Source organism: Salmo trutta, chromosome 5 (genome assembly GCF_901001165.1).
Source record: "Salmo trutta chromosome 5, fSalTru1.1, whole genome shotgun sequence".
Lineage (NCBI taxonomy): Eukaryota > Metazoa > Chordata > Actinopteri > Salmoniformes > Salmonidae > Salmo > Salmo trutta.
In genome coordinates this window covers 41,574,361-41,595,044 of record NC_042961.1, presented here as the reverse complement: position 1 = coordinate 41,595,044, position 20,684 = coordinate 41,574,361, and the positions used below count along the sequence as shown (strand labels likewise).

The 20,684-nt window shown below is 46.5% G+C and overlaps 1 protein-coding gene across 1 annotated transcript; it reads right to left on the bottom strand.

Annotated features, from left to right (window-relative positions):
* Positions 1-3,366: 3,366 nt before the first annotated feature.
* polr2a (RNA polymerase II subunit A) lies at positions 3,367-20,309 on the bottom strand. The gene is made up of 28 exons (XM_029753626.1): positions 19,966-20,309; positions 18,960-19,092; positions 18,659-18,795; positions 18,016-18,183; positions 17,586-17,867; positions 17,306-17,467; positions 16,768-16,988; positions 16,550-16,682; positions 16,313-16,437; positions 15,781-15,991; positions 15,480-15,689; positions 15,013-15,181; positions 14,729-14,823; positions 14,337-14,540; positions 13,863-14,085; positions 13,232-13,415; positions 12,575-12,746; positions 11,943-12,048; positions 11,420-11,625; positions 10,878-11,141; positions 10,428-10,635; positions 10,103-10,308; positions 9,713-9,895; positions 9,060-9,263; positions 8,531-8,717; positions 8,142-8,255; positions 7,881-8,030; positions 3,367-7,775 (listed from the first exon to the last, which is right to left on the bottom strand). Exons 1-28 carry the CDS (start codon positions 20,050-20,052, stop codon positions 6,616-6,618), a joined length of 5,904 nt encoding a protein of 1,967 aa, XP_029609486.1. The 5' UTR covers positions 20,053-20,309; the 3' UTR covers positions 3,367-6,615.
* Positions 20,310-20,684: the final 375 nt, after the last annotated feature.

Here is a 20,684-nt window from a genome sequence, read left to right as displayed (position 1 = left end):
GATGTGGCTGCGTTATTTATGTCACATGACATATCAGGCCTTTTGATTTGAACATATGGATTGTTTTAGTTTTGTAGGCTAACTATTTAATTATTTAAAGATGCACTATGGCGAAATCACTCCGCCATTTCCTGGTTGCTCAAATTCTAATAGTTCGCCTAATTTCAGTTTATGTGATAAAACAAGCAAGTATAGTGTAGAGAGTTATTGTACCATCTAAACCGCTGTGAAATATCTTTCCCGTAACCAAAAATATTTTATTTTCAGCTGTTTGAAGCTGGTGAATCTTAAGAACGGGAAGCATAGAAATAGCACATATAGAACAGATCTACCGCTTCTTAGATTTACTTTCAATGAGAATGACAGATCTATACTGAACAAAAATATAAACGCAACATGCAACAATTTCAAAGATTTTACTGAGTTACAGTTCATATAAAGAAATCAGTCAATTTAAATAAATTCATTAGGCCCTAATCTGTGGATTTCACATGACTGGGCAGGGGCACCCCATCTCAGACCATCCCGCATGTGAAGAAGCCGGATGTGGAGGTCCTGGGCTGGCGTAGTTACACATGATCTGTGGTTGTGAGGCAGGTTGGACGTATTGCCAAATTCTCTAAAATGGCGTTAAATCAAATCAAATGAAATTGATTTATATAGCCCTTCTTACATCAGCTGATATCTCAAAGTTCTGTACAGAAACCCAGCCTAAAACCCCAAACAGCAAGCAATGCAGGTGTAGAAGCACGGTGGTTAGGAAAAACTCCCTAGAAAGGCCAAAACTTAGGAAGAAACTTAGAGAGGAACCAGGCTATAAGGGGTGGCCAGTCCTCTTCTGGCTGTGCCGGGTGGAGATTATAACAGAACATGGCCAAGATGTTCAAATGTTCATAAATGACCAGCATGGTCAAATAATAATAATCACAGTAGTTGTCGAGGGTGCAACAGGTCAGCACCTCATGAGTAAATGTCAGTTGGCTTTTCATAGCCGATCATTGAGAGTATCTCTACCCCTCCTGCTGTCTCTAGAGAGTTGAAAACAGCAGGTCTGGGACAGGTAGCAAGTCCGGTGAACAGGTCAGGGTTCCATAGCCACAGACAGAACAGTTGAAACTGGAGCAGCAGCACGGCCAGGTGGACTGGGGACAGCAAGAAGTCATCATGCCAGGTAGTCCTGAGGCATGGTCCTAGGGCTCAGGTCCTCCGAGAGAAAGAAAGAAAGAGAGAATTAGAGAGAGCATACTTAAATTCAGACAGGACACCGGATAAGACAGGAGAAATACTCCAGATATAACAGACTGCCCTAGACCCCGTCACACAAACTACTGCAGCATAAATACTGGAGGCTGAGACAGGAGGGGTCAGGAGACACTGTGGCCCCATCCGATGATACCCCCGGACAGGGCCAAACAGGCAGGACATAACATCCCCCTCTTTGCCAAAGCACAGCCCCCACACCACTAGAGGGATATCGTTAGAGGCTTATTACAGAGAAATTAACGTTAAATTCTCTGACAACAGCTCTTGTGGACATTCCAGCAGTCAGCATGCCAATTGCACGCTCCCTCAAAACTTTAGACATGTGGCATTGTGTTGTGTGACAAAACTGCACATTTTAAAGTGTCCTGTTGTTGTCCCCAGCACAAGGTGCAACTGTGTAATGATCATACTGTTTAATCAGCTTCTTGATATGCCATACCTGTCAGTCAGGTGGATGGATTATCTTGGCAAAGGAGAAATGCTCACAAACAGGGATGTAAACACATTTGTGCACAAAAATGGAGAGAAATACATTTTTGGTGTGCATGGAACATTTTTATATTATTTTATTTCAGCTCATGAAACATGGGACCAAAACTTTGTATGTTGCATTTATATTTTTGTTAAGTGTACAACACACATTTCTATGCGAATTAGGTGGGGTCGTCCAAAAAGTTACATATTGCAGCTTTAATTTATGGATCAAGCCTTAGCAGTCATTCTGATCTAGTTCCCAATAATCAGCGCTTTAGTTTATTATGTTGCTGTCCAGCGGTTCTGAATTCGCAATGCACCCGACTGTTCACATTTTTCTGTGCAATAGCCTTTTGATTTGAACATTTGAAAAGTTTTGGTGTGTGTACTGGGCTATTTCATTGAATTTATACACGTTACAGCACTTTGGTTTTACTAATAAATATGTATGTTGAATTGGAACCAAATGATCTGTTTCTGTCTTCAGTCCTTATGAAATAGGTTTGATGGGCTAGGCAATAGGATCTACTACGGTATAGGTCGATTGTGATCGTCTGTCTATAACCAGCCTGAGCAGGCCTATAACTCCATTCCTATTCTATTCAGAGTAGAGGAATTCATCAAATTGGAAATCATCTATTATCGGGCTGGTTAATGCGATGCATTAACCGCCCCACCTACTCAGCCAATCAGGAGCCGCTACTGTAGTACTCTAGTATGGATATTCGGAGGCGTGTGTAAATCGTTAATTTCACTCGTTTGGTCAATTTTGCTGACTGTTATAGCCTATTGATATTCATTCCTTAGCATATTTTGAGGTCTGTCTGCATCCTCAAAACATCCCTGGAACATCCTCTTTTGGTTTCTATAGGGAAGCAGTGTATTTCATCAGGCCTACCAAATACACCAACCACATTGGAAAAAAGAGAAGTCAAATGTCTAAATAGGCTTACTTTGTGACTAATTCAGAAGATCAAGTGACTAGCAAATAAAACAATGTTTTATGTTCAATCAGTATTCGGGCCCAATTCCATTTTGACCCCTAACCTCTTCCCTTAGCACCTACACTTTATGTTCACAGATCTCAAATAAATTGATAGTTATTTGAACCTTCGTTTTTAGTATTGCAACTTTCCCACCAAGCCCTCTCATAGGCTTAATGGGGTGTCTACCATGTTGCTTTCACTTATCCATTATTTTCAGATCTGTTGACACCGAACTTTCTGTTGCTAATGTTTGAAATGGAACAAGGCCCTAACATCTGCAGCCATGCTGACAGCTGGCTCTGTGTAACTAAACCACAGTGGGGATGTGTAAGGAAATGAATCCTAGTCTCCTGTCATGCAAGTTTGTTTACTAACAAATGTGATTCACATTATTGCAGCAGTCATGATAATCAGTATAGCGATAGCAACTAATTGCCCTTACAGGGATGGAAAATGTTTTATTGCATAGTAATATGGGGACTATTGATCAGTTCGTCAAGGTAAAGCCTCATATCTAGAATCTGTTTACCCTCACCCATATCCTTGTCTTACCCATTAGAATGGAATACTTCATATATCCAATTATGAAGGGATTCATTCAGTTTATTGGTAGGTGACAGCAACTCATAAATTAGACACGACCTGTAGTAAAACTTTTATTTTTTTCTCAAGTCAAAAAAATCAAAAGATACAGAGAATGAGATATTGGATCGATATCTATACAGTGGAAACGTATTTTTAATTTAAACATTCCTACTCCCAAGACACCCTGCCCAGTCTTTCAACTCAAGAAATCAAGAAAACCCTCTATTTTGACGCACACATGGGAGTCGTGGTATGTTGAATTGACTGGACCACACAGGTAAATCAATGGGATATGGTGGTAGTGGACAAAGTCACCATGTCATGAGGCGATGATGGAAGAGACCAACTGCATGAATTTCAACAGTGTATTGCTAACACTTGTATTCATTGCAGGTGGTACAGTCCAGTCAATTCAAAATCACTTCTGTTGAAAACACATTTGGTAGACAGGGCAAGTTGTACCGAACACGTTCCCGACCACGAACCGGATAAAAACCGTGACAAATTCAGAACACATCCAAGTTCCAGTCCCATCATGGAATTCTACAGGGATAGAATTCCCCCCCCCCCGAGATTCCCAATCACAGGTACGCACACTAGTAGAAAAAGGACAAACACCGATTTCAAAAACAATCAGGATCACTTGTGGATGAACAAGGGCAGGGAGGAGGCCCAGCTAGTCCAATCAAAAGTCGGGGGGGAACTTGTCGTATTGCTTGGATGGAGTATCCGTGTTCCATAGTCAAACAGGCACGAGAATCAAACACTCATCACCTTTATCAAACTAGGCCTAGTAAAGCGTAAGAGCACCTGGAAGTAAATGCAAAGTGTGTCTATGCTTGGTGAGTTTCATAATCTTCAAGGATTCACTGTCACACTAATGTAGTGGGTAGAGGGTTAGAGGCCAAAAGTGCTCTGAAATGTCTGGTCTCTGTTAAAATCACTGAACTGAAACTTCGAGAGGTTTGTTAACCCAAACGAGGGCTTAAGTCGCCCTCCAGTGTCCAAGAGCGTAACTGACAAACACTAAACATGAACCTGTCTGTCAACCTGAACTTTGTATTTTCTGCCTGAACCGTAGTATAGCCAATTAGCAGTAACATTTACAGTAGGCTATGAAGCGTCACAAATGGACTGCATGCAACATTTTCCTTTTTACATCTTAAAGCAGCAATCAGCAGTTGAAACAAAGCGTCCTCCCCACCGTTTCGGTAAAAAGCTGGGGGATGGGGCTGGAGAAATGTAACCACTCAAATTCCAAGACAGAAATGGATGCAAGGACTGACCATCCATTATATCAAAATGAGTTCTAATCATGTTAAGGCTATAGAGTGTTTACATTTACTTTGTTTACAATGTTAAGTTTTATATTTTGTGTTCTGATGGGGTACGATTGTTGAACTTAGCTAACGCAGCATTTATTTATAAGTTATATTCTTATAGAATCAATGGGTATATATCAATTTATGTATCCAAAAATGGAGGTAGCAACTGCTGATTTCCCCTTTAAATGAGAATGCGGAGGGCCATCTTGGCCCAACTTCGAGCCGGAATGGCAGAAACTGAACAAAGCCATTGGGAAGCAGAATGGAAAAGAGATAACGGGGGAACTTAACTTACTCCCCTCCGTCCACTGCCCCTTCATCCAAAGTACCTGAACACAGACCCTCTTTGCAAACAGCTCTTACAAAGTCACCAGAAGCAACAAAAAACAGGAAATAGAAAAACAAAACAATTGAATCTGAATTTCTCCATTCTTACTCACACAGACGAATAGTAGTATTTTTCCCTCTTAAATACATTTTATGAGCGAGTCCAAGCAAAGTAAAGTAGAGAACTCATTTACATTTGCTAATTAGAATTATGAAACAAGTATTATTTTAAGGTGGGAGGGATTTCAAATAAGAGATCTTCAACTTAAAACGGGAAGATTAAAATATATTAACAGGTTGCTACTCATGCATAAAACAATGACAAAAGCAGCGACGCCAACCAACTAGTATCCCTCGTCCACCCATAAACACTCCATTCTCTGTTAAAACAGAATGATAATTGTCAGATATTATTACTAAGTCTTCCATAAACCCAATTTGACCAGTGTTTTAAAAAAGTGGTTTGCTGAAGAAAAAAAAAATCTGCTTTTTGCTGTTGTACACAACTCATCTAACGGTGAAGGGTACAGGGATGCTGGTGGGTGTTTTGACATCTTTCAGGCATGACTTTAGGTGGGGGAGGGTTGAGGGGAGAAAAGGTTATGTGGAACGTCGTGGAGAGGTTACACAAATGGCAATAACATCTCCACGGAAAGCATATTTTGCCCTGTACACCAGTCTCTCTCTCAGCATCCATGACCTGACCCTCTCCCGTCCTAGGCGATCTTAATTTGCAGCCCTGTACTAAGTGCTGCAAGGAATACGACTACTCCTTTTCACCTGCAGTATTCAGGCAACCCATTCCAGTAGTACTTGAATTCCACTGTTCTGAACTGCAGATTAGTAATAGTGTTTCATTTCTGTTCAATCCAATTCCGGTCAACTCATCTCCTTCAACTCTGGCCTGTCTTCTGATAAAAAAATAATACATCCACTCAACTTTTTTCTCCCAACCAAAACTGGCAACAACAACTTTACATTTAGAAGAAAAAAAAATCTACTAAAGATTATGTACGTTTTAGTAAAATATGCAATAAAGAATCAGCTCAAGTCCTCTAGTTTCGCTTTTTTTTGGGAAGCTTAAAAGCTTTTTTAAGGAGATAAATACAATCCACTGGTAGCTTTTTAAAGGCTTTTGGCAATACTCGCGCTCCCCCGTACAACTACACATCCAACACTGAAGAGTTCAGAGAGAGAAAGACTGGGTGCAGGTAAACAGGGGGGGTGGGGGTGAAAAGAGGGACGTTTTTGTCAATGTGGTAACCACATCGCTCTCCCTCTGCTTTCTCCTAGGTTCTTAACTCTGCTTCAACACCCACGTGAACATTAAAAACCAAAAACAAAATGTGTAGTTCAAAAGGCAGCCTTTCCCCCTTGCTAAACAGTTCAAGTCTATCAAATACATAGTAGTAAATATTTTAGGGGGCCCTCCCCCGAGATGGAAGAGGCTGGGGTACAGTGGTCTGAGGGAGGGTCCCCAAAATAAAAGAAATTCACAAGTGGGACCCCCAGGGTTTTTCTTTGTCATGACTCTCCAGGCCACACCACCGGCACTACCAGTAGAGGGGCTATCCTTCAGTATTACAGCCCCAGTCCAGGGGCTTTGAGTAGGGCAGGGAGAGGCTCCTCAGCCCCCTCTCTTCCTCCTGGCTCCCTCAGTTGTTCTCCTCGTCACTGTCATCTGGGCTGATGGCCGGGCTGGTGAGGGTGAAGCTGGGCGAGGGGTTGCTGTAGCCCGGTGACAGGGGGCTGTAGGTGGACCCTTTGGGGCTAGTGGGCGAGTAGGTGGGGGAGGTGGGAGAGTATTTGGGTGAGGTTGGGGAATAGGTTGGGGAGGTGGGGGAGTACTTGGGGCTGGTGGGGGTGTAGGTGGGCGAGGTGGGGGAGTAGGTGGGCGACGTGGGGCTGTACTTGGGGGTCGTCGGGGAGTAAGTCGGGGAGGTGGGGGAGTATTTGGGAGAGGTGGGGGAGTACTTGGGCGAGGTGGGGGAGTATTTGGGGGAGGTGGGGGTGTACTCTGGAGAGCTGGGGGAGTAAGAGGGGGACGTAGGTGTGTATTTGGGGGAGGTGGGCGAGTAGGAAGGAGAGCTGGGGCTGTAGGAGGGAGAGCTGGGGGTGTAGTTAGGAGACTGGGGGGTGAAGCGCGGGCTAGAGGGAGAGTAGGATGGAGAGGTGGGAGAATAAGAGGGGGAGGTGGGGGAGTAGTTGGGGCTGGTGGGGGTGTAATTGGGGGAGGTGGGGGAGTAGGAGGGGGAGGTGGGGGAGTAGGAGGGGGAGGTGGGGGAGTAACTGGGCGATGTTGGGGTGTAGTTGGGTGAAGAGGGGCTGTAGCTTGGAGAGGTGGGGGAGTAAGAGGGGGAGGTAGGGGAATAGGAGGGGGAGGTAGGAGAGTAGGAGGGTGAAGTGGGTGAATAGGAGGGGGAGGTGGGGGAGTAAGAGGGGGAGGTGGGGGAGTAGCTAGGCGATGTGGGGCTGTAGCTTGGAGACGTGGGGCTGTAACTGGGGGAGGTCGGGGAGTAGGAGGGAGATGTGGGGGAGTAAGAGGGTGAGGTGGGGGAGTAAGATGGGGAGGTAGGGGAGTAACTGGGGGACGTAGGGGAGTATGAGGGGGAGGTCGGGGAGTAGCTGGGGGAGGTGGGTGAATAGGAGGGTGAGGTGGGGCTGTAGTTGGGGCTGGTGGGGGAGTAAGAGGGGGAGGTTGGGGAGTAGGAGGGGGACGTTGGGGAGTAGCCCGGGCTTTGCGGGGTGTATCCCCCAGGAGAGCGGGGCTCGTAGGCCGGGGAGGTGGGGGAGTAGTTGGGAGACATGGCACCTCCTGGAAAAGTAAACAAGGAATTCATTCATTAATTCATTCATTCCAAAAAGGTCCCGTGTCAGTTGATATTTCAAACCAAACTGGGTGTTTTGTATGGTGACTAACCTGGAGAGGGGATATAGGGGCTGGCTGGTCCAGGGGACCCAGGAGATCCAGGGGTAGGGGACCAGGCCGGGGAGTAGCCCGGAGAGAAGCCACTGGCGTCGGACGCTGCGCTCGGAGAAAAGCCTGCAGCTCCAGGGGTCATCCCACTGCCTGGAGGTCAAAGAGTCAGAGTATGAGTTAATGGAACAGTACAGTAGAAGGTGGTATGGAATACGCTGTACTACCAGGATATTGTCAAAGTCAACCCAGTTTGGGGCTTACCGATGCTGGGGGACCAGGCACCGTAGGCGGGGGTGGCTCCAGTGTTCCAGGGGGTCATGGCTGGAGACATGCCACTCATGGGGCTAGGCGCAGCGCCAAAGAACATTCCGGTGGCTAACAAGAGGAAATAGAGAAGTACCGACATCTCATTATCTAAAAGTCTGGATACTTTGTGTATATATTTTGCTTAGAATGTAGGCTTTTCCCAACATAGTTACACTTAATCTTAGACAAATTGGTCTACACCAGACCATTTCTGACTTTACATTGTCTGAATTCAAACCTTGGGAGTTGATATGGTGATGGGAACAGCCACATCGCGTGAACAACTACGTTTAAAGTCACACTGTGCGTAAAACAATTTCTCCATGATATTCTCGGCCACTCACGTCCAGCCACGCTAATGCCAGGGATGTTGGTTGGGATCTCCATGCCGTATTTGCACTTCTCAGCATCCAGCAGCAGGTCGAAGCAGCCCGTCCCGCAGGGGGCCAGCTGGCCCAGCATGATGTTCTCAGACACACCCTTCATGGGGTCACTCTCCCCGTGGGACGACGCCTCCATCAGCACATCCACCTGGGACAGGGAAGATGTTGACAGTGAGTGGTGGAGTATACAGGGTGCTGACTGATCTACACTATCATTTTAAATTCATTGTTTAACCTTTGTTTATACTGATTTTTTTTTTAAGTCGCTTTGTCATCAGAGACGTGTTGGTCTAGTCAAGGTTGGTAACTAGAACGCTCCTATGAAGTTCTCAAAGGAAGTAGCTTTATGGATTCTGTAGCTAGTGGAAGAGCCAACTGACGACTGTCGTAAAACGGTAAGTACGACCGACTAACACAATACTGGACCACAAAACCACCAAGTCCCATCGTCCCCTTCCCTCCCTCCACTTTCCCCTGTCCGAACACTCACAGTCTCCTCAAAGGAGCACTTCATGAGGGGTCCCGTGTCCTGTCTGTTGATGCCGTGACGCGTGATGGCCATCAGGTGACCGCGGCACGTCATGGTGTCGCAAAGCAACGACAAGTGGCGGTAGTTGACGTAGGAACCGTCAAAGGAGATGACGTGGTTCAACTCCCTCTCCAGAGCCTTGCGAACCGCCTCGATACCCAGCACCTAGAAAGGAGGAGGGGACCGGAATGAGTAATGATATCCCCCCCAAAAAATACTGACATGTTTTGGCTATGCTGTTATTCATGTACTTCTCAGGTTTAGCAGTAAAGTAGCGATGAATAGGCTTAACAATGTCGAGTTGGAATTCCTTGTTTAACTCCCAAAAAGTGCTTTAGTGAATATAAACTTGAAAGCATAGCCAAAATTAACGGACATTTAAACAATACCAATCAGAAATCATAGGGGGGAAGAAAAAAAAAATCAGTCGGAACCGTCGGTAACTACAATAGTTACCTAAACTACTGTAGCTAGCTATTGTAACTATCACAGCCACTTGTAACGATCGTAGCTATCTGTAACCATCGGTGACCCTAGTCTAAATCGGTACTATTATAATCAATCGGCTACTATCATAACTTGCGTAGCTATCCAACTCCGGTATCTAACCGTACCGTGAAGATCTCCACGATGTCGTTGGAGGTGGTTCTGACGGGGTCCACGTCCTTCTCGCTGAGGACCCTCATCAGTCCTACGCCGTCTGTCTCCAGGATCCACTCCTGCAGGGCCTTGAACTCCCCCTCCTCCGTAATGATGATCTTCTTCTTGTTGTCCGTCTGGGGCAAGTGCATGTACACCTAGGGGAGAGGAGACAGGGGGAAGTACTGTAGATCAATAGTATTACAGTCATTCATGATCTGGGTAGGTTACTGCCATGTTGTTTAGGTCAATCAGTGTGTATGAGATATCGAAGACTATTGGGTGCGGAGATGTTAAAATGGTGCCACGGCGCAGTTTTAAAAAAGGAACAAAACTACGCGTTTTGTGTGACCCCCCTCCGTTACCTTGCTGATCTGCTCGATGCCCTGCAGCGTCATGTCCGTCAGCATGTTGGATTCGATGCACCTCAGGAACACGTCGTCGTCCATCTTGTCCACCACCTCCTCATCCTCGTGGAATTTGTTCTCGTCGCTGTTCATGATGCGGATTCGCAGGACCAGCTTCTCGGCGTTGTCGTCGTTGAAGATACAGTTCAGGTCGTCTCCGAAACCTTCAGGGAGAGAGGTCGCGTTTAGCAATAAGGTGCGTGTGGGTCCTTTCTACCAGAATGCTTCATTATATATCCAAATGAAGTATTGGAAGTGTGCGCGTGTCTGTGTGCATCCCCACCTGCATTGATCTTCTCAGCGATCTGCTCCATGGTCAGCTTGCGGTCAGTCATGTGTTTGCGGTCAAGCTCAATGCGGAGCAGCCAGGGTGAGATGCGGGTCACGTCGAAGTCGGGCATCTCATAGTAGACGTTGACCCACTCCTGGTCCTCCGTCACCACCGTACTCTGGGGGTTAGGGTCGTAGTAGATGGCCGTGTTGGCCGTCACCTGGTAGGGAGGGAGGATGGTTCGTAAAAATCAGTATGCAACCTATAAAAGCAGATATTGTAATAACTTAATTTATTAAGAACATTTAATCATTTCTTAAAGTAAAACGAGGCTTGAGAAATAAATGTCGGTCTGACAAACCACTGATGAGGAACTGCCTTCAAGTATATAACGCTATTAACTGTGGAAATCTTCACATAGCCCGTCTACCCCCCCCATATCACATATTCTCCACTGTTCACCTTTCTGAGGGTAGTGTGTTCCAGGCGACAGAGGATATCCTTGGCCCTCTCGGCGTCGCGGGCCGCCTGGCCCAGCAGGAACACGGTGAGGGACGGGGTCTTGGGCCGCTTGGAGATGTTGATCAACTCCTTGAGACGCGGCACGCCCAGGGTGACGTTCTTGGCCGACACGCCGGCGTAGTGGAAGGTGTTCAGGGTCATCTGGGTGGCGGGCTCTCCCAGCGACTGGGCAGCTAACGCCCCTACCATCTCGCCCGGATGGGCCTAGAGGATAGAGAACAAGTGTTCAGATTAAAATTACGGAATTAGATTACTGTAACGACGGAAAAGCCAAGCATGGATACTTTCCTAAATTATGCTGTAAAAAATATCCTAGATCATGCTCTAGGCTTGGTTTTCTACACTGTCCATGTACATCTAATCCCATCTCTTTAGTTCATAGCAATCAGTTTAGGTATTGACACTCGATCTCCCCCTTTCATACTCTCCCAGCACACTGTGTGTGAGTGTGTGTGTGTGAGCGCGAAAGAGATTCAACTCACGATGGATTGGTTGAACTTGGACTCAATCTCTCCCAGCAGCCAGTCGTAGGCCTCGGTGCTCAGTCTGAACTCGTCCGTCATGCGTCGGGAGCTCAACGTGGAGCGCAGGTGGATGTTGAAGAGCAGCGTGGCGTTCTGCTGGGCCTGTCTGCTCAGGTGGTCCTCGCCGTTCACAATCACCAACTTCTTACTCAGCTCCTGGACACCTGCGGCGTGCAGACAAGAGCAGGGAGACGTTTAAGAAGGTCGTACGGGTCATTGTATATGTTATTTAGCCTGGCTAGTGGTCCAGAGAAAATTGCTTCGAGAGATTTTGATTTGGTACCAAGGCTGCAGAAATGTCAACGAGATTTACTTGGTTACTGAACAAAAAAAGTGTTGCAAATTGTTGTCTTTCGTAGCTAGAGATGCGGTTTACACCAAAACGTGTAATCAACCAAGACGACATGGCACATCTTTAGGGGGTTTCTTCAAATATGAGTCAATGGTGGCTGCAAAGTGTACGAGTGTGGTAGATACCTACCCTGTACGACCCGTAGGGGGTTGAGGTCTGTGGGGGTGCGGGGGTTGATCCTGAAGATCTTCTGGGCGTTCCAGATCATCCTGGCCAGGTTGCACGGCAGCACCACCTAGTGGGGAGCAGGGACATAACGCCTTTAGTGTTGGACATCCCTGTTGCATTGGTCTGAATCAGTGGGATATGCTAGCAGTGGTGACGTGTGAAGTGTGCGAGAGTTCCCGGGAGTACATGGAAGTGAATGAGTTATGCATGTGTGCGCGCGGAGACGAGTGCGTGTGGAGAACCTGGAGATGTACGCCATGTGTATGCGCAGATATGCCTGTGTGCGAATGAGCCAGGATGTGTACACATGTGCAAGGGTGTCCAGAACTGTGTTAATTCATTTTTCCTGTTTTATTCACCCCACATCTCAATATTACAATGAAACGTTGAGAAAACATCTATTTTTAATATTTTTTCTGTCCATGTCAATGCTTAAAGGCCCAGTGTAGTCAAAAATGTGACTGTTTATTGAAATCAACCATAATTATTTGATGAGAAGAATAACGGCTGCACTGTGCCTTTAAGGCTTGAGATTTACCCGTTGGAGACCCCCTGTGCTAGTGTGTGTGTCTCTCTCTCTCTCTCGCCCTCACCTTACTGTCCCCAGTGGGGAAGATGGCCCTCAGAATCTCCCTGTCCTCCTTCATCTTCTCATACTCCCTCTCCAGGGCACTCTGCACCTGGGCGTTGGTCATCACGTCCTTCACCACGTCCTCCTGCAGGGTGCGCCTCAGAGCCCGCTCGTTGGTGCAGTCATATCTGAACCTAGTGGCCGAGGGTGGATTAGGGAAGGATGAGATAAGACACAGACGGTAGAGAGTTAAGCCAGTTGACCGTGGACAGTGAGCTGCTGCTTTTAAGACCGTCATATAGTAGTGACTGGACAGAGGGTTTAGCGTTAGGGCATGGGGTGATTAAGGTCGTGGAGAGGTCAAGTCTATGATATCCAATGTCACACTGTCAACCAATAGGAGAGGAAAGCTTGTACTAGTTAAAAAAAACAAAAAACGAGTACAATCAATCATCGAATGACTAAGATGGAATACGGCATTAAACCACTTTCATAGACCTCAGTGAGTGCACAAGCCTGGTTTTCCTGTAAAGCCAACTCGTATGGTCGTTGGCATGACAGTGACCAGCTTTGGGAATTGGCCCGACAGCTCCAACGAATCTAGTACCCTTATCCACAACCAAAGCTCTAGCCATCATTGTACTTCCCCGCCCCTTTCTCTCTCTCTCTCTCCACTCACTTCTTCTCGAAGGCCTTGTTGGAGGGTTTGAGCGTGGCCATGTTCTGGAACTCCACAGCCTCCCCGGCCAGGCCGTCCTCTCCGTAGCGCAGCTGCACCACCTGGTTGATGGAGTTCCTCACCGTGGCGTCGTACTTCACCATCACAGACTCCATGGACTTGATCAGACGACGCTGGATGTAACCTGAAGGACATCAGATAACGACTGAGGTTAGAAGAGTATTTAAACCTGGGAAAAAAAATCCATCTACCTACTGAACTATCACTGCGGTCATGCGTCTCCTCTCCCTAATCGTGCAGGGGTCGTAACAGTCACCCCTTCATTAACAAGTGCTTCTAATCAGCTTGTAGCCTGACCCTAACCTCTACCCCTTGCCTCTCCCCCTTCAATCACCAGTCGCTGTCCACAACATCTTCCTCCTCTTCCCCCCCTCTGACCTTCAGTATGTTTTGTCAGTACAGGATCTTATTTTAAATGTGTGTAGTCCTTGAGCTGTTCTTGTCAATTAATGTTCTGTATTATGTCATGTTTCATGTTGTGTGGACCCCAGGAAGAGTAGCTGCTGCTTTCGCAACAGCTAATGGGGCTCCTTAATAAAAAATAAACTCTTGCTTCCCCTCCTTCACTCACCAGTCTCGGCGGTCTTCACAGCCGTGTCGATAAGCCCCTCCCTGCCTCCCATGGCGTGGAAGAAGAACTCTGTGGGCGTGAGGCCGGCCAGGTATGAGTTCTCCACGAAGCCTCTGCTCTCAGGGCCATAATCATCCTTGATGAAGTGGGGGAGCGTGCGGTGTTTGAAGCCGAAGGGGATACGCTTACCCTCCACGTTCTGCTGCCCCACCACCGCAATAACCTGAGGGCCAGAGAGAGGGAGAGACAGATGGTCGAGAAAGAAAAAGTGTGTGAGGTTAAGGGGTGTAAATCGAAGCCAGTTGTCCGCTGTCATCCCTAGAGGAACACCGTGTGCCATTTGAAAATCCATCGACGTCTGAAACAATCCTGGACCGTGTTCAGTAGGGTACACCGTAGTGTAGCGTTTTAAAACACTTGTAACGGAAAAACGTGCATTTATTTTACTTTTTTTGGGGGGATCCTTGGTCGTACCTGAGAGATGTTAATCTTGGAGCCTTTGGAGCCGGCCACCACCATAGACTTGAAGTTGTTGTATTCAGACAGGGACTTCTGGGCGGAGGAACCGGTTTTGTCACGGGCGTCGTTTAGGATGCGATTCACCTGGTTCTCAAAGGTCTGCCTCAGCGTGTTGCCAGGGGTGGGCTCCAACTCGTTGTTGTGGGCCTTCTCAATGACCTGGAGAGGAATACGGGAAGAAAATTAAGGGAGTTCCAGACAGAGGGGCTCACATCTTTTATTCCATATCATCTCAAAAGGAATTTCCAGAGGATGTCCCCACCGTGAATACAAGAGGATTTATTTTCAAGGAATGTTCTGGAAGTTTGAAGGTATATTTTAGAGTCACAATGACGGAAGAGACTTACCTCTATTACATCCTGTTTGGCCTTCTTGATGGTGTTCTGGATGTCCAGGTACGTCTTTGCATCAGCAATGGAGTCACCAATACCGATAGAGGCACCTACAGAGAAAAATATATGAATATTAAGCAAAACGGGTAACAGTGACTAAAATATCTGCTTTTAGAGGAATTTAACCCCTAACCCCAAAATAGAACAGATTCATTTATGACTTCAAGTGGATTTCAAAGGAGTTGCCTTTCTAGCCACTGATGCCCTCTTCCCAGTGCCCACTCAGCCCAGGTCCTTACCCTCAATGAGCAGCCAGTTGTTGACCACCGTCTGGATGTTGGAGTAGAAGAGGCGGGTGACGTCGTGGCCCATCTCCAGGAAACAGATGTGGACCAGGGAGCCAGCAGAGGTACCCAGTGACTTCTTACACAGGATGCCCATGATCAGCTCCCCGTTCTCCACTATCACCTGGGGAAACAGACATGACATTAGATCATAGTATTTTACGCACATTGGGTTAGGATCCATTCATGGTTCTGTTAGGTGTGGCTAGCGTTCTGGCACAAAATGGCTGCCTTTTTACACATTTGTAGTAAAGTGCTAGCATTCTAAGATGGGAACTTATAAACCACAATGTAACTAAAGAACGTACACAATAAAAGCCTGTATCCTGCACACACTATCACCACAACATTGGTTATACAAATCCTCCTTGTCACTTGAGAATCTCAGGGTGTTTCGCCAGTTTAGTGTTCCGTGTTCCTACCTTGGTGTCCCCAGGAGAAATGTGCTTGTAGGGCCCACTGTCCTCCTCGTCTGGGTGGGTGCTGTGTGTTCGGATGGCGTTGATGTGGCCCGGGATGATAAGGCTGAAGATCTGCTTGCCAGTCCAGAGTGGCCGGGGCTTCAGGATGGCTGGCTGGGGCACCTTGCCGTCCCAAGTGGACAGGAACATCAGGAGGTTCATCACATCGCCCTGAGGGACAGATCATATTAGCGAATAAGTGGAGGAAAGACGTGTGCGTTTGGGGCTGATCTATCCCCTTTAAAAATGTTCCCCTCCTTACCCTCTCTAGGAAGACGTCCCTTTTGGTGAACTTGCGCACGGCGGTGAGGGTGTCCTGCACGATGCCCATGACGGGCCTGTTGGACTGGGGGGTGACGATCATACGAGGCACCATGGCAAGCTCCTGGATCTCAGCTCTCGTCTCCAGGGACTGAGGGAGATGCAGGTTCATCTCATCCCCGTCGAAGTCAGCATTGTACGGAGTGGTTACACTGTGGAACATGAGCAGAGTCGTTAACGTCACCATCCTGGATCCGTTTTGTGTCATACAGTCAATGTGTGCAATGTGTTCGCATTTGCTTTTACATTTTTTTTTGGGGGGGGGGGGAATTGAGCAGAGAAAAATCATCCGATACTATATGAACACTAGTCCCAATCCTGAAATGATACTTGTGTACTTCTGTATCAACTCTCTACCCAACATTCTCGTCAGTGTTAACGCCAGCAAACACCTTCTCAGGTATCTGGGTGTAATCTGAAACTGGGCCAGTCTGACAGACTTGAAGGGATAATTCAAGACTTGATAGATGTACCTGAGGTTCATTCGGAAGGTGGACCAGGGAAGGATTCGGACTCTGTGCCCCATCATAGACATTTTATGTAAAGTGGGCTGTCTGTTGAAGATGATGATGTCACCGTCGCACATATGTCTTTCCACCTGATGGGGACAAAAATGAGTTCATAAAAGTGACATTGCATTACATCAAGTCCAAGTCACTCGGTAAACATTCCACAAATAAATGACGACCATCTAGTCTTTTGAGGGTCACCTTGTAGCCGATCTGGAGGTGAAGGTCACTTGGTTTGGGGTGGAACCGCAGGTCGATTCTGTCCCCGTTGTCTCGGATGATATATTTGGCTCCTGGATACTGGCTGTTGCCTCTGCGCACCAGCTCCTGTAACCTGGTGACATATAGGACCGTCAACATTAGAACCAATACACTGTCAGTTTAAACAGTAAACAATTGGTTTAGTCTCTCTGCCGTACCTGTCAATGTTAAAGGGTGTGACGATTTCTGGGAAAGTCATGTTGGCGGCGATGGAGCGCGGGACGCCCACTTGGTCGATCTGCAGGTTAGGGTCGGGGGTGATGACGGTTCGGGCGGAGAAGTCCACACGTTTCCCCATCAGGTTACCTCGGACTCGCCCCTCCTTCCCCTTCAGACGCTGTTTTAAGGATTTGAGCGGGCGGCCCGATTTTTGCATTGCCTGGGAGTTAAGAGAAAGTTCAATATCAGCACAAGCAGATTCAGAACAGAGCTGACGATCCTTCACAACTATCAGCAATCATTGAAAATTAAATAAACCCAGTTATTATGGGTTGAATAGGTGGTCTTATGGGTCTAACAAAAGAGCACTTTTAATAGTATTCTTTAGTCTTACTTCTAATGTATTTTGACAGTATTCAATTCAAACAAAGACAGTAAGAGTACATCTCTATAGTAACAATCCACATCGGCATGGGTAAGAAGTACAGTAATGTTGTGCCAATTGGTGCCCTCAAGCGTCACTGCTACTGTGCGTACCCTGGGCAGGCCTGGCAGCTCGTTGTCCACCATGGTGGCCACGTGGAACTGCAGCAGCTTCACGTCCTCAGCGATGACGTGGGCCGCCGCGCCGCTCTGCTCGTTCCGCCGCAGCTGGTTGTTGATCTTGACTATGTCGGCCAGCTTGTGTGTCAAGTCGTCCTGGGTGACAGGAAAAAAAGACACGACGCGGTTAAACGACGACGGTAAAACAAACGAGTTTCCTTCAATTCTTGACATTTCGGTTTAAACTCTTCAACAGTTAGTAATTCTTCCTCACCTGGTTACGGGCGGAGCCCTGCATAACGACGGCGGGCCGGACAGCTAGCGGCGGCACAGGGAGTACCGTGACAATCATCCACTCGGGCCGGGAGAACTTGGGATCAAGGCCCAGGATGACGTCCTCCTCGTCCGAGATGCGTTTGAAGATCTCGTAGACACGCTCGGGGCTCAGCAGGATCTTCTTCTCCTGCGAGTCCTCGTTCACGTGCTTCCACTCGGCGTACAGCTCCAGGCCCGACCGGCGGATACGCGGCTGGTAGCGCCCGCAGCCACCATGGCCCTGGGAGAGTGAAGGAGAGTGTGTGTTACAAGAGGACCATGAGGAAATAAAAGCTGTTACTACGTGAGATGAGAGCACACAAAGAAAATAAAAATATGCGTTTAAGTATTGATGGCCTACAAATGACAAGCGTCCCTGCTGACAGTACCTTTTCCTTAGTGATGTCCTCACTGTCGTGCTCCACTCCAAACTTGTTATCCATCTCCTCTCCGCCCTCGCAGATGTTCTTGCCTTTACACAAGTCATACACGTGGGTCAGACGCTTCCTGGGCTGCCCCTTGGACTTCTGCAGGATGTCTTTGATCTTTGGATTATTCTAGAAGGAAGGAGACACCAGGGCCATTCTTTAACTTTGCAGATAGAAATACCACAAATAGAGACGACATGATTCCTTATTCTACATGTCAGAGATACATGTTCGTTCTACATAGCATATTTATATCTGAACGTTTCAAAGCGGTACATCCTGCTGAACACACCCCATCAACAAGTCAATGGAATATGTGTAATGTAATTCCATGTAAGGACTAACATGTAATCATTAGTATGCCTTGATCCATAATTCTTATACCCATCAAATAAAAATCAATTAGATATATCAGGAGTATATGCCGTGTTAAATATTCTGTGTATGCCGCACGGCGTGGAAGTAGGGGTATTGTTTTTTTTTTTGCCTGGAGTGTGCCATGTTGTGAGCATCACAAGTATTGAATACGGGAGCAGATTGGTACATGTTACATATAGGTTGTGTAGCGGTAGTGTGGGGAAGGAAGAAATGGAGGGTTACGGACCGTGTCGACCAGCAGCTTGGAACAGGAGTAGCAGACACACCGGAGGACCTTCATAATCTTGTTGACAAAGCCCACGTGGAACACAGGCTTCGCCAGCTCTATGTGGCCGAAGTGGCCTGGGCATTCTGTCATGTTACCTGAACAGCAAAAACAATGTTTTTTTTTTTTTTACGACATTACATTTAAATGTTTTACATTTACGTCATTTAGCAGACGCTCTTATCCAGAGCGACTTACATTACAGCACAGAAGTGGTGACCTAACCACAAAATTACAACAACATCCTGGTAACTTCCTGTACCTGCACATGTTTGACACCTTCCGGATCGTTCGATGACCCCTTGTCTGGGGTCCATCAGCCCACCGAGTTTGGGACGCCCTCCTTCTGTGGTCTCGGGGTACTTGATTCCCCCTTCTGTGACAGACATCCGTTTCTAGAGGGAGAACCATGGTCAACATTAAATCCAGTACCAAAAAAATGAATAGCCTAAGTAAATACACATAGAACAGTAAAGCAGTCACAAGTTTACAGACAATGGAAAATGGCTTACATATTTCTCAAACCAATTTTTAAGGTCACGTGAAACTATTTCAAAACAAATAACCCCTGCGAAATCAGTGTTTGAATTAAGATGACAGCCGTACAGACGCTTCAATAAGAACAGTGGTACACTTTGATCAAAGTTGCATTTCTAAACCAGTATTGATACTCTGACAAATCAATTGAGGTCCAACTAATTGGATAAAATCAATTGAGGTGAACAAATTGACTACAGGATTATGTAAACAATGTATTCTTTAGCCAAGACACCATTATTCTAAACTAATAATAAAACATAACGTAAAGAAAACATGCATAGCTTTGACTTTAATGACGTTACCTTTTATTATGATATACCACATATAGATTACAACAAGAGGGAACATCTAGTGTTTGTGAATGTAACTTTCTGGGAACAGAACAAAATATCCAAGTTCAGTAAAAGTAGCTAAATGTATTTGTTTACATGTATTTTCAAAATAAAAAGGGAGTTTGATTCATGACATATATGGTTTAACTCAGATGGAAAATACTGTGTGTGCTGAAAGTTTGTCGAACTTCCTACAACATGCTGTTGCTAGCTAGCTAGCTCAAGCTCCAACATGGCTTAGCTAGCTAACGTTAGCTAGGCTAGCTGTAAGCTACTTCCTTTGTAGCACATCCATTGTCATCAATGATACATTCTAGGTATAGTCATGTAAAAGTAAGATCAATGTGAGAACGTTCAGAAAGTAAACGAATCCCCCCACCCCAAAGCAAAACCTACAAGCTCATCTGGGCTGATGATGCCGAATTGCACTCTCTTGATGAGGCGCAATGGGCATGCGCTGTCGCCGGAGGGCGGTCCGTGCATCCTGTCTATTCAAAGAGACGCGTCCTCCCTCGGCACGCCGCTTTTGTAAGAAGGAATAGCTTTAAATTGTCACCAGGACTCTGGCCAGACCGCCAACGGTGACCGGAATGTCTCCGAAAGCGATATCCTGAGAACCCACGTTGTTTACTGCCTTAGGAGTCTATTTATTTACACTTTACTCCTATCCACTATAACTACCAGCTGTCCCCCTTTCTTTTTCTGATCTACACTCCAGCGCGCTCTAAGCGCATCTGAGCTTGAAAACGGCCAACGCGTGTTTATATAGACTGGAGACTTTGGTACAGGTTGACACACTCAACGAAGCAGGGGCTGAACAGTCAGGAGGCGGGTTATGGATCTGTGTAGTAAAACGTTAATTGGCTACACAGGATCACAACATGAATAATGCATTTCTTAAGACGCATGACCAATGGCAGCTTACGTTTTCTTCTTTAACCAATTGAAACATAAGGCGGGCACTAAATTGGCTGACATGTTCACCATTGGTCAGATCAGAGCAGAGGAGGGGCTACAATGTATATTTGGTTGTAGTTCTATTAATATTCAATAAGATGTCGTGTGGTTGGTCAATAATAACTTTAATGCACATTAGTACATACAGATTGACCAAT